The 14,112-nt window shown below is 34.5% G+C and overlaps 2 protein-coding genes across 12 annotated transcripts in view; one reads left to right on the forward strand and one right to left on the reverse strand.

The window, feature by feature from the left end:
- The first annotated feature begins 709 nt into the window (after window positions 1–709).
- eEF1delta (elongation factor 1-delta) lies at window positions 710–2,956 on the forward strand. 2 transcript variants are annotated; one of them, XM_081993902.1, is made up of 7 exons: window positions 710–864; window positions 1,004–1,100; window positions 1,463–1,537; window positions 2,117–2,195; window positions 2,252–2,509; window positions 2,565–2,806; window positions 2,864–2,956. In XM_081993902.1, exons 2-7 carry the CDS (start codon window positions 1,014–1,016, stop codon window positions 2,900–2,902), a joined length of 780 nt encoding a protein of 259 aa, XP_081850028.1. In that variant the 5' UTR covers window positions 710–864; window positions 1,004–1,013; the 3' UTR covers window positions 2,903–2,956. The 2 variants fall into 2 exon arrangements, with proteins under 2 accessions (XP_081850028.1, XP_081850029.1); XM_081993903.1 differs by lacking the exon at window positions 1,463–1,537.
- Window positions 2,957–5,076: 2,120 nt separating this feature from the next.
- osa (trithorax group protein osa) overlaps window positions 5,077–14,112 on the reverse strand; it is a 32,359-nt gene continuing 23,323 nt past the window's right edge. For 6 of the 10 annotated variants that reach the window (XM_081994459.1, XM_081994464.1, XM_081994458.1 and 3 more), the window contains 5 exons: window positions 13,011–13,172; window positions 11,863–12,122; window positions 10,835–10,970; window positions 9,010–10,577; window positions 5,077–6,724 (listed from right to left, as the gene is read on the reverse strand). In XM_081994459.1, coding sequence (XP_081850585.1) covers window positions 5,954–6,724; window positions 9,010–10,577; window positions 10,835–10,970; window positions 11,863–12,122; window positions 13,011–13,172 — 2,897 coding nt within the window. In that variant the 3' untranslated portion in view covers window positions 5,077–5,953. The remainder of the gene's footprint in view (window positions 6,725–9,009; window positions 10,578–10,834; window positions 10,971–11,862; window positions 12,123–13,010; window positions 13,173–14,112) is intronic. The other 4 variants (XM_081994463.1, XM_081994460.1, XM_081994457.1 and 1 more) reach the window with 3 other exon arrangements.

Consider the following 14,112-nt stretch of genomic DNA (forward strand, 5'->3'; position numbering starts at 1 on the left):
CTGATTTTCTGACAGTTTACAGCCGCCATACTGCACGATTTTTGTCCCCCTCTTTGATTGCTATTGCTCCTTCCTGCTATATTTCATTTCATTTCATTCGTTATTTATTCATTGACTATAGTAAGTACCAAAGGCACATTGGTAAACCGCGAGAATGCTTTTTTTGTAACATCTTTGTAACCACTATCGACTAGTAAACATTCAAATCCGAATTCTTTTTTTAAGAAACAGTAAAATTTTTTAAAAGAAAAAAGTTTGTGCAATGAATAAAAAAATATAGCAGGAAGGAGCTAATAGCAATCAAAGAGGGGGACAAAAATCGTTCAGTATGGCGGCCGTTAACTGTCAGAAAATCAGTGACAATAATCAATCTGCTGTTGCCCACTATTTACAAATCCATTCGTCAATAATAATTCGACTAATTTAATCAAAAATTATCCTTTAACGAACCGAAAAGCAAAACAAACAAAAACAACAAATCTTTGCGGTTTTTAGCTTACACAAACAGGGTATTTGCTACCTCCTGATACTTGTTCTTTTTGCTCGAAGAGTTTGTGTTTCTGTCAAAATCTACGGATGTTACATAAACAATTTAGCGAAAGTATTAACCTAAGTTGCTAGTAACATAGGCCATTTTGCTTTATCAGAATGAGTTAAAATGAGACAGACAGTGTAAACACTCTAGTAACGTCTCTTATTCACTTATTCTATCAGTTTTAAAATGATTGGGTTGGCAACACTGTCTACCAGCATCATCAATCATCTGTCAAATTCTTTTTTATTTCTTTTCCGTCTGTCGACAACGCGACAACCGTCAACAGTTGCTATTTAAACGATATTCGTACAAATTCCTGACAAAAACTCGTAAGTATTACTTAATTTTATTAACAATTAATCCCGAATTCCCCCTGCCCTCCTCCTACATTCATAATTATATGATTAGCAATTTGTCGGGGTTATTTTTGATTTGCAATACCACATAACCTCACTTTGTGTCTTTTAGCCCCAGAAACATGAAAACTGTTGAAGCAGGAGACGTATGGATTACCAAAAAAATCTACGATGATGCAGAAACAACCTACTACGAAGGCCTGTCCAAGGTAAATCTAATTTTAATTATGCTTAATAATTTTCATTAAAGGGGGGGATGATCTATTTGTGACTTTGTGAGGGTTATGTGTAGTGTTGTCTACTTTTTAAGGACAAATGAAGAGTAGTGTTGAATAAGGGGCTAAGTGCCAAAAAAAAATACCAATGATTTAACTGTGTTGTAATTATAAATAGAACCACCAACCAAAAGATTAGTTTGCAGGATTACCCTAATAAGTCTACTCTTCAAATGTTTTTCTTCTGTCAATGGGATAATTTAATCATCTTATGTAAAATCATAATCATCTTAAAAATAGGCAAAATGTAATATAATGTGTTCAACAGTCATACTCATAATTGTGTTTTGGTGTAGGCCTCCTTAACACCCTTGGCAGGAGAAGTGGCAAAGGCAAGGCAGAAGTTAATTGAAAGTAGGGACACATTCTCTGTGAGTAATGAAGACCTGGTTGTAAGACACAAAGTATTTGCACTGGTAGATTGTTTTATACTGCTTGCTTTTTTGGTTTCCACTTTTGTCATATCAGTTTACATTGCCATTTTTATGGTAATTTTTGACTGGGTCAAAGAACGCTTTCAGCAGATGTATGCCTAATCAGTGTTATTAATATTGTTTGCAGTTAATAAGTTGTCATTTTGTACCTACTAATATGTAATAAACTAATAGTCATTTGCTAACCATTATTTGTGTCAAAATTAGGTTTGTTTTGGTATGTATTGTTAGTGGTGTGGTGCATTAACAGGTGTGTTGTGTTGGAGCATGTTTTTTGTTGTTCATGTTCAGCTATTTAGGTGGTATTACTAACTACATCCTGCATTATCCATAATAATGGCACAGCAAGTTGTAAGGTAAACACTTTTTTTGTTACTTAATAAGGGATTTTTGGAGGGATTATAAAGTCAGGTAATAATACTGAAGACATTTTGACCTAAGAAACTAACAAACTCTTCTTACTGACTTTGTAATTCCAGATTTTTTAGAAGAAACATTATCATAATTATTTTGCAGAGTGACTTAGCTAGTGCATCAACCTTTGATGCTGGTGCATTCAAGTTTATTGAAAAAAAAGTGGTACAATTTGAAAAATGTAAGTTAAGTACTTTTCTGCACTTGCTTTGTTTAATGTTTTAAATTTTTTTGCAGCCATAGACCAGGTTTTGCAACAACTGAAGTCACTTGACCTTAGATTAACAGCTATAGAAAAAATTGCAAGCTCAACCTCCAAGCCTGTGCATGAAATAGATTTAAAGAAACAACCTGCAATTGAAGAAAAGAAGAAGCCTGTTGATGATGATGATGAGGATGTTGATTTGTTTGGTTCAGATTCTGAGGAGGAATCTGCAGAAGCAGCCAAAATTAGAGAAGATAGACTTAAAGCCTATGCTGCCAAAAAATCTAAAAGTAATTAATTATTTCATTATTAAATCAAACTCATCATTCTTGAATATATCTGCAGAACCTGTTTTGATTGCCAAATCCAACGTCATCTTGGACGTCAAACCTTGGGATGATGAGACTGACATGAAGAAAATGGAAGAAGAAGTCAGGAAAATTAAGCAGGATGGTTTACTTTGGGGAGCAGCCAAACTGGTGCCTTTAGCTTATGGAATTAAGAAATTGCAAATTTCTAGTGTTGTTGAAGATGACAAAGTGTCTATAGATTGGTTGACAGAACAAATTGAAGCATTGGAGGACTATGTAAGTTTTAAAATTAACAGATGGGATGATAAAGTAAAGTACATATTTTTGTTTCAGGTTCAAAGTGTAGATATTGCAGCCTTCAATAAAATTTAGATACCTGATGAGTTTCTTTTTGTTTATTAAGCCAATAAATAATTTTCTATTCTAGTTTTGTTGTTTGTTTTTAAGAGTAAAGGTTAATTTATTACTGAATAGTTTTTTGAAACAGTTTATTTCAAAATTTTCCATCAAAAGGTATTTGGGGAAATTATTGTGACACCCATAAACAAAATTGATTCAGACAAAAACTGCTTTTCCTTTAACTATTAATATCTGAAGATACACCCCATAAACAATAATTTTAAATGCGAAAAGGTATTAAGTAATGCATTATTTTAAGGGTTGTTTTACCTCTCTAAGGTGTTGTTAAGTTCATTGATCGCTTGTCTAGATATTTAGAAAAAAAACTCGTTTTACTACGTTTTGATTATAAAAAAAAAACATACAAACAGAGCTTAAGGAACTTAAGTTACAAAGGATGATTTTTTGGGTGCGCAGAGTCAACTTTGGAGCGTCATAGCTCCGGTTCTGTACATCTTAGGTAAAAATTGAGCTTGGTAGTAGAAAGGGCATATCTTGACTACATTTTGGCCGATTTAAAGTTTTCGTTATCTCCTTGTCTACAGGGTAGGAAAGAGGTTTGAATTTTTGTTTTAAAAAATGGCAATTTTACATTGTTATTCGCTTTTTACACCTTTCAAAGTCGTTTTTGCACAGGTAGCCCTTAATGAGGAACCAAAAAATCTTGTATAGAGTGAGATATTTAAAATTAGAAGAAATTTTTTTTATTGTTTAGGGACATTTTTGGAAAAATATCCAACATTTGACTAGATACAAGTCTTAAAATTTTGGGAGCAAATAGTGAACCTATATGTAGCTCCAACTTAGCCAAAAATCAACTCATTCGAATAAAAGAGTGAAGTTTTTAACTCATTTTAAATTTTGGCTGCGCCGCTTTGCTCTGTTCCTATACAATTTAAGAATTTCCACCTTGCGCCAGGTCAAAGTAGACTTAAGGGGGTTTGCATTTTATTTAGGGCATTTTTTTGCTAGGACTTGAGTGTGCTCATATAAAAATTAATATCGTTTTTCTAAATATATTAAACTGAATTTGATGTTTCTGGACTAAGGTCCGTACCGTCCAGACATTCTGAATTTTGAACTTTGTCTTGGCTTACCGCTTGCATAGAAGTTTCCAGAGCTGTGGTGTCCGTCCTGCTTAACGTTCAGAGAAGATTTAGCTCTAAACTCGTAGATGTTCCTAAAATCACCAATACTGGAGGTTGTAGTTTATGAGTAGAGAGCTTCTCCGACAGGTTGATTTTACTCCGCATTCGTTCCTACTTTTGGCGTACCTCATCAGTCTCTCTCGCTTCAACCCATGCATTAACGACCTGATTTTAAACTTTAACTTAATTTAAATTTTAACTGATTTTTAATTTAACTAACCTGATTTAACAATACACTATAGCCTATGTTGATGACATAAAAATATTTATATCACACACAGTAGGTATGAGTATTCACAAACAAAAACTCTTTATGAAGTTCCAGTGAAAGGACCCGAGGAATTTTTAATGATAAATCCTTCATCATTTAGATAGTTGTGAGCGCCTCTGAAACCTCAAAACTTGTTCTGAGAATGTGCAACCATTTTGCTGATCTATCCTGCACTTGTGAAATGAAAGTTGTTGAACGGTTCTATAATATATCTCTAAAGCCTACCATACTCAAACTCTTGTGTTTATGCAAAGATGATTTCTAAAGTACTTCTTGTTTTGGAAGAAGTGCCCGTGTGGCAGTTAAACATCAACCAAAGTTTTCACTTTCGTCCATTGTCCTGCTTCAAAACCTTATTACAATCATATAATCAGCTCATTCGGATAGTCTTTTTATGGACTTTCCACTTGTATTTAAAGAATAAGGTCTGAATTTTCTGTCTATTATCCGTAAAATCCTGTTATCATCTTACATATTGCCTTTTGTACCAATCTTCTGATTCTTCAAAAGTCTCCGTCTGGTTTACGCCTACAGAGTTTTGACCTGATTGACAGAAATTTATTTGAATTTTTGGTGGTAGTCAGGCAACTTAACATAATCAAAATAAATATATCTTGCACCAGAGATTGCAACTATTACCTGTGTTTACACTGGGATAAACAAGCCTAAAAATGGGTGAAGTACTTTCTGGAACTTGCAGTGTGGTTTAAAAAAGTGAAAAACAACGATTTTCCAAATCTGTACGTATATTCCAATGTTGCTCAACGGTGAGTTAGTTTGAATAGAATACAACTATTATACCGATTAAAAAGTAGTTGAAATGGGGGAATTACAATAAAGTAAAAAAGAAAATAGTGTATTCAGCATTTACTTAATTTACAATATGCAATCATACATAAGATGAATATACCTACAGCCAGAAAAATATCACCACATATTTTAAACTACATTTTGAAATCTAGTTCAAGACTGCCATTTCTAAATCTTACAGCCGATCCTCGTTCGATAACAGATTTAAATATAACAGCTAAAATGGGATGTATAAAACATTTCTAAATATACACAGAAAATTAAAACTCGTATAAAAACACCATTTTCGGTACTTCCTTTGTACATTTATTTAATTAAATTCATTATCAGACATGTATAAAGCATTCGCACATGAATACCTAACAAAAATAGGAAAAGAAGTGAAGGCGCTCTGCGCAGGAAATAAAGGTTTTCAATCAATCGCTCAAATCGTCTGAGCTTAACAGCTGCGTTACTAACATACCATAATTTTATATCAAATAATAAATAATGCAAAATAAGTAACACGGATGTATGCTTAACACTTTCCAAAAAGACAAATGTCGCTTAATTTACAAAATGGTACAATTGAAATGGATTACACTAAGTGAATCGATTTAGCTATTTCCGAGATCTGGAGGGAATCTCGATCTAGTCTTGGTCTCGAAGTAGTTCTTTACATTCGCGTCACACACCACACTACATACACTCTGTCATCTCGCGATAAAAAAAAACAAATCGTCACGTGGGTCGCGCTATACACTCGTATTATTATTTATTCTGTACACAAACCGGACTTGGAATTATTATCATGGCTTAGCTGCGAGATATTTGGAACAACACTTTGGAAATGAGTAAAGCCACTTGTTGGTCTAATATTTGACTCATTACTAAAGCCAACAATCTGGATTCTTGCTGAACCAATAAAGCTTTGTTGTCCGGATGTCTAGAAAGAAACACTAAAGTGGCCGCTGCTCTTCTAAGCATATCCAAGCTGGTGCCCATCGAGTCGGGATTGTCTCTCAGAGCGCTAATTCCTCTCTGATTGGCTACTTCCAAGGCGCTTTGTTCCGCTTGTTCAATAAATGCTACTAGAAGAGACACGCACGGTGTTTGTGAAGCTACTACTCTAGCCATACTACTGTCAGCCGCAGCTAAATAATGCAGCAGATTGATGGAAAACTCTCTTAGCACCTGATCTTCGGACCGACAAAGATGTTTGGTAAGTACTGAGCATAACTTTTCTAACCTCGAGAAAGGCGGAGTCGCGATTACTAAGTCCACGTTACTGTTTGTAACGCACAATTTACACAATGCTTCCAGCGCTAATCTTTGAGGAGACAGTAATGACGTCGGCCCCACTGAAGCAAAAGGATCTTGAGCCGTCGCTGAAGGACAAATTGCCCAGTGCAGTAATCCGTCTAGTACAGGCCGTGCCACTTCCTCTTCGTACTGAGAAATGTCAATTTGTCCCGCAATGTTCGATATACAAACTAAAACGTTTTCTCTGATTTGAACGAGGAAATCCCACCACCATTCGCTTTCGCCCTGTAAACTACTACACGAGTCTGCAAAATCGGCGTCCTCCTGCAACAAAAAAACAAAAAATATACAAAATTGTTTTTAATAACATTCAAACAGTAACAGTGACCAGCACGTAATAACAACATTTTAGGATATGCATTGTTTTAAAAATTAATTACTCCTCATTTGTAGACATGCTATTTGATATCATCATCAAGTAACACATCAAAAAAGACTTTATTATTGACAGTTACAGTGTAGTTCCATTATAAAACCATCAGGTTATATGAGAGAGCACTATAAAGCCCAAAATTATATTATAAATCTTTGAAAACACTCTAAAAATATAGCTTATGAAAGTATTAATTACAACCTTTAGCTTATATAAAGAGTTGACAAGATGTAACAGACTGAAAATTACAGGCAAAAAGCTTTATGACATTAGTTGTAAAAATACTATAAAGCACTCAAACTAGATATAATAGAACCTGGTAATATGTTCCAACAGTTTCTTTCAGCTGTCATAAAGCCATAAGATGGATGGATGCATTTTGTAGCATATTACCTTTTTCTTTTTGCCATATTATCCTCAAAAATTGAAATACATCTTAAAAAATTATAAAAAAAGCTTTAAAACCAAAACAAGACAGTGATGTACTAAGAAGACGCTTTAAATCCAACTGGAAGAAGAAGTGTTCTTCTATTCATAAAACTCTAAAAATACTGTATTGAAAGTAAAATAGTTTTATGAGAAGGTTTTGGAGTTATGAAACGCCCGTGAAACTACAATTGGTTTTAAGTAATTTTAATGGCCAACTATTTAACAATGATCTGTCCTTTATTGTGGAATTTTCAAAGCATTTTAATTTAATTACTTTTTTTATTCACAAATTTTTGAATAAGTTACCAAACCCTTTTTTATTTCCAAATAGTAAAGTTTATAACAAAATTGGATCTGTCAAAAAGTATATATTGGCTGTAACAAATAAATGTCAGATGCTTTTTTGCGACTTCAGTATTTTCTAAAGAACCTTTATTTAAGGTAACCAACATTGAAAGAAGCTAAATTGTTCTAAAAAGGGTTAGAACCCTTTTCGGTTAAAGCTTTGTAATTATCTTAATAAACGGCTATAAAAGCTGTAATCTTTAAAATAGGCTTTCATAAAAAGCTGTAATAGCCATATTAATGTACTGTTAGTCTAACAACTGCAACACTTAATATAAGTAGCTATTAACTTGATAAGTCAAAGTCGTCAATTTTCAAGCTCAATCTGTGTTAGGCAATAAATTTTTAAATATTCAAAACAAATTTCAAGCCGGAAGTGCAGGAATCAAGTCTTTTAAGTAAACGATTACGTTTTTCAGTTAAATTTGAAGCTTCCAGACATTTTTAAAGTGTAAAAACCAATTGCAGAATTTTGAACATTTATTTGCTGAAACTGAAGAAATCGAATTCGAAAAGTTAATTTAAGTTTCTAAGTGAGTGACCCTCTTTGCTTGAATATTGCTTTATAGAGTTTTTCAAAACTTATAACCAAACTTTAATTAATATTTTGATTCCTAGTTTTGTACCTTTTCCTACTATATTCTATTTAATCAGAACCAAAACCAGTTAATGTATGAATATTCTTTGAGTTATAACGTATATTTTTAAAACCCTGAAACACAAAATCCAATAAATTAATAACACAGCTAACCACTAAAAGTGATAAATTGCCTCTTAAATGGTGCTTAACAAACCACTTCGCACTATGCATCAATGTAGAACCAAATATTTCCATGACTAGGTGAGAAAGCAACATAGGAAATTAATGAGCCATTCATTTGAATGGATTGCACTGTAATCAGTGGAAAGTGTCGAGCGTATTTCACATGTAATGAATGTTGTTGTTGAAAACCAAAATAGATGATTTATTTAAAAACAGCTGCACAACACTTACAAATCCTGTAATATTTTTTAATGTGTCATTTAAAAAGATTTATAATTAATAAACCAGAACAGGCAAAAAAGCAGATTGTATAGGTTAATTCCCTGGGGTACTAGGCCAATGAATTATTTATGTAGTCATAACGTTTTGTTTGGTGTAGTTTATATTGAAAAACACTCTTATGGGTCTAATTTTGAATGTAAATATGTTACTGCTTGAAAGTTAATTTTATTGGTAGTTAGGAGAGACACGTCACCACTATTCAATTTCTACTCAAAGACCTATAAACAACTGTATTCACTATAAGAGTGCTTTTAGGCAGGTTTTGTAGTTTTATAACTTTATGGAGTCATGTTTGACAGTTACCACAAAAAACTCTCCCTATTGAATATACAAATTGGCATTTAATTTTATACTTACTTCACGATCATAGTTCCTGGTCTTCTGCGTCCGGGGAGGATGTTCATGGTGAAGCAGTAATAATTTTCCTACAAGCGCTAAGAAGCTAATACTTTTGGCAAATTCAGACTCATTGCCAGGAATGAATGTAAGACTCCTAAGAATATTGGATATACAGACACATCTCTTGCCTAAGTTGTCTTGGCTTTCGGTTAGAAGAACCAAACTAGCATCGTCTCTGGAATATGATTCGTCCTCGTAATCGGAGAGACGCCTACGTTTGAGAGAACCGGTCGGATCGTGAACGGGCTCACCCTTTATCCTTTTGGGCTCGCTACTGTTTTCGGTACTACTGCACTCGCCATTTACACTAATATTCAGATCTACGCTCGAGGATCCAGATTCCTCGCAGTTCAAACTATTCTCACTCACTACTTCAGTCTTTACCGTCGCCCGTTTCGCATCTAACATGAGCACTTTGTCATTCTCGTCGGACGACTCTTTCTTAATTCGAGATATCACATCACTTAATGTTTTCGTCCTAGTGCGTTTTTTGTCACTACGCTTAGGAGGTGTAACATCCTCAAGCGGAGGAGTGGTTGGTTTTCTATCGCTCTCTTCTTTACAATAGATTGTAGGTTTGACTTCGTGCTTGTTGTCCTCTAATCTCGTGTGAAATGGTATCCGTCCGAATTCCGCCTGGAAGTTCGGAAGAATATGTTCGGCATTGGTATACCAAGGATCCGTAGGGATTTCAGCCATCGTCGTAGCGATATTCACTTCCCCACGAATATCCCACTCTTTAAGATTATCTTGCACGAAAATATCGTCCGGTCGATCTACAAATTTTACTGGATCACCCCGTCGAGACATAAATGTGTAATTAGTTGTCTTATTGAAAACTACATTTTTCAGATTTGGATCGACGGGCTTCACTACGCTCCCAAGATCCACGTCACGGTTATCAGGCTTTTCTTCAGGGGGATATGGTCCGTCAAACATATCAGATAGATTCCTCTTGAAATGCTCAAGCAAAAGATCAAGAAGACCTGGCCATTGGCTAAGTCCAAAATAACCAACTGACGTATCATCAAACAGGAGTATGTTCAACATATCCAATGCGAAACTGCTCTCAGTCAAAATGCCTGATCGCAAACACATAATCACCCTCCAAGCGTCCACAGGTCCAATATCCGCCCGACACATCCGTTTCCTTCTGTACAAAACCGGCGTAACGTTTTCCACGCTATCAGGTGGAAACGTTATTTCCCGTTTCGGCATTTGCCCATGACCGTAAGAGTTGCTCATAGGTTGTGGGGTTGACCCTTTTACGGCACCTCCGGGTGGCATTATAGGAGGAAATTGCTTTCCTGGTCGGTGGACAGGTGGTCTTATTGGACTCGCTTGTCCACTCTGATTAGGCATTGGTTGCCATTGATTCTGTCCTGGCTGATTCGGTTGGTAACCTTGACTGTTCGGCCATGGACTCGTCGGTCTTGCACCTTGATTCCATTGCTGTGGTGGCACTTGGTTATTTCCTGGCGTACCGTATTGAGGTGGTCGGTATTGAGTGTTGTTTGGCCAACCTCCTGAAAATAATAAATCCTTCAGTCAACTTTTCCCTATAATTCTACAGTAAACAGTTAAAAAAACCTTATCTACTAATAGTTGTAAAATTGATTAGAAAATAATTGTTGCATGACTAAAAACAAAATTAAGAAAATTAAGATAACAATATCAATAAACATCACTATGTATGTGAATCCCAGGAAAAACTCCTTAGAAGATAATACAATTCCAGTAACACTTAAACTACAATGCACATAGATCAATTTTTAACACTTACCATACATTGGTTGCCGAGGCTGCGAATAAGGAGGGTATGGCTGATCTTTGGCAAAATCTGGATGCCTCCTAGGTGGTTGCTGTCCTGGTGGAGGCATATTCTTGTTTGTTGAAGAATAACCACCAGCAGCAGGATTCTAAAAAATGTTGATTGAAATCATCATCATCATAAGCATAATTAAATAATTATTTGTTTCATTGAGAATTAAAAAAAATAGGTAAAATAATTCTATTACTTTGAAGAATATTTGGTTTGTTAACCAAAATAAGTGTTCTATGACAGGTAATCTAAATTTGGGTTACTCTCTTTAACAGTAAATTGGTGGCCAGAATACAGTTTTGAGTAGAAAAATGGCGAATTTCATAATAAACCATGAACTTTGGCATTATTTTTAAATTTAATGTTGTTACATCAATACTGAACACAGTACAAATTGTTACAATTTGAAAACTAACCATTTTATAGTCATTAAATTTAGAATTACAGTTATTACGTTTCAACGTTGCACAGTTCTAAAAATGGACTACAACAATTTTAAAGTCAGTTTAAACTTTAAAATGTTATTTTCAGTGGGTCCAAATTTGTTAAAAAAAAAAACAAGTGAAACTATTCTATGAACTGGTTATCACTGAATTCATAAGTCTGTAAATTATAAATATTTCATATATCACTTTTGTTACAGGGTAAAAGAAAATAAAATATGATTAGCAGTAATTAATTGTAATTTAATCCTTTAAATAATGTTTTAAACATTTTTAGGTTAAGAAAGACCAAGACAAAGTCGTTAATTTAGTGTACAATGTACAGCAGGATTAAGTTGATAAAAAGAAAAACCTTTTTATTTTTCTGACTCATTTTAAAAGATATACAACTTTACGAGGTTGAGGCTGTAAAAAGTTTACAGCCCTATGTATTTAGCTTAATAGGTATATTACAATTTTTGCAACTGTTTTACATTTAGAGAGAGTTTTTAACATCTGTTGCTTTGTTGATATATATAGTTTTCTAATGAAGACAACAATAATTACCTGGTCTGGCCTGTTGTAATAATCTGGATGGCCAGGATAAGGGCCGGGACCACTTGCTTGAGAAGCGGGTGGAACAACGGCGCCTTGCGGTGTCCCGTAGGGTGGCCTAGGGCTGTACCCTGCGGCAGGGTTCGTATTGTAGCGATTATAAGGATCCTGTGCAGCCGATGAGGGAGGTTGGGCACTGTTTGGTTGACCGGAACCAGGCCCAGTAGAATCACCTGAATATGGATAGACTGGTCTTACGGCTGGCGGATAACCTGTTCATACATTTGGCGTTCTTAATACATGCAGAAAATAAACAAATCAGTAAAAAAATAAAAGGTCAGGAAGAGAGTTTTTCTGGTATAGAAAACACATTAGTAAAGCAAGATTAATATTGGAACTAAACCGTCAAAGTAGTAAAAAAAAAACTCATAATCGGACAGTGTAATTAACTTGTACTGGTCTGAAAGGCAGTAGTATTTTATGTAAACTTTAATATATTGCTCACAGAGACGTCAAATAGTTCAAGCCTGCACTAATTTTATTTTAGTAGTTTAAAGAAGATTGAGGTTAGGAGTACATGTAATGCAAACTTAGGAGAATAAATATAAGTAGATTAAGAATCATATATTGACAACTTTGTCAATAAAAGACATGAATGTTTTACGTAATAGACTTCTTGAATCTCATTGAGTAAGTTGCTGGTGTTTCCTAGTATGTATGTTGAGTTTCCAATTGCGACAGGTTTTTTACCATATTTTTAGGACCTCTAAAACTCTCTTAAAAACAGAAAATTACCTACCAATTCAATACACTACGAGAGAAATAAGCGAAGCGCTTTCTACATATCAATTATCAGTAATTAGTTTATTTTAATAAGAAGCTATGAAACAGTAAAAACAAAGCATAGTCTACAAAAGCAGGAACAAAAACCATGAAAGGAACAATAAACAAACTACAACACAAGACAGTTAACCCATAACAAATACGACAATAAAAAAAGCACACAATTTTCTAAAGGAGATCTACTGGCGCCAAGAAAACGTTTTGTACCGAAATCTCAAACAATGAACGACAAGATGAATAAAGCGTGGGATAAACAATGATGCGTGCGCATTAGAACTCATTGTTCATCCGGCGTATAAGTGAAATGTCTCCATTACCTGTCGGATAGGATGGATGGGGCCCGCCCGGAAAGGGGCCCCCTCGTGGTGGAGGGCTCGGGGACACGTCATCGAAAGGGTTAGACACGCTTACATTGTCCCCAGCCCCGCCCGCAGGGCTAGGGCCACCAGAGCTATTCAGGTGGTTGGCACCTCCTGAACCTACAATGAAGATCTTTCGGTCATACTCCATTTTCACCTTGATAAGGTGTATAAACATTTCAACGAATCGTCATTGAATTTGATACATTAAGTTATTGAAATTTTATTTGTTCCAATTATGGCTACTAAAACCAAAATATTCTCAACTTATATGACATCAAGTTTTAAATCTGTTAAGGTAAATTTCCTTAGTATTTGGAGTTGGAAAATTTTAGTATGATTTGCACCTTCACAAGTAACAAAACTAGAAAAAATCGGCTGAGAAAAACAATATATTAAAGTTGCAAATGTTGTTTCAAAACTAATCATTTAATAGACCAAACCAAAAATATATGTATTTAATAAAATTGAATAGTTTCAAATATTTAACACACATTTTTAATATTCCTATAGCCAAGCTACAGGGAATTGTTCTAGTTATATTTTCCCCTTTTCTAGAAAAGTTATGTTACAGACCCAAATATTTAATATATTACTTCATTTCCTTTCATAAAGTGAGAAAAAAAATATTTTTGAGTCATTCTCACTGTTATTATAATGCACACAATTTATCTGAAATTACAACATAATCTGAACAAATACTGGCAATTCTCGAGTTTGAAAAACTGATAGCTTATCAATATATACATTTCCAATGCAATCAGCTTAAACGCCCGCTAAAAACTCAACCAAAAACCGAGAGTATATTTGAAATTATGTTGTAGTATGAGTTTACTAAAAATAATTGGAATTAGTTAAAACGACTGATACCTCTGGACCAACGATAACGTTTTTCTTGTGAGTGTGGCAAATCGCTGCATATTCCGTGCATATCAACAAACAGTGGAAATGTTTAAAATTAAAGGAGTAAATCGTCGAAAATTGCACCACATACTGAAGTAAAAAAATAGTTATTTACCGTGAAAAAACGTCGTAAAATCGCGTTGAGATGTAGTGGACT

This window comes from Ips typographus, linkage group LG16 (genome assembly GCF_016097725.1).
Source record: "Ips typographus isolate SLU linkage group LG16, UJ_Ityp_2.0, whole genome shotgun sequence".
NCBI lineage: Eukaryota > Metazoa > Arthropoda > Insecta > Coleoptera > Curculionidae > Ips > Ips typographus.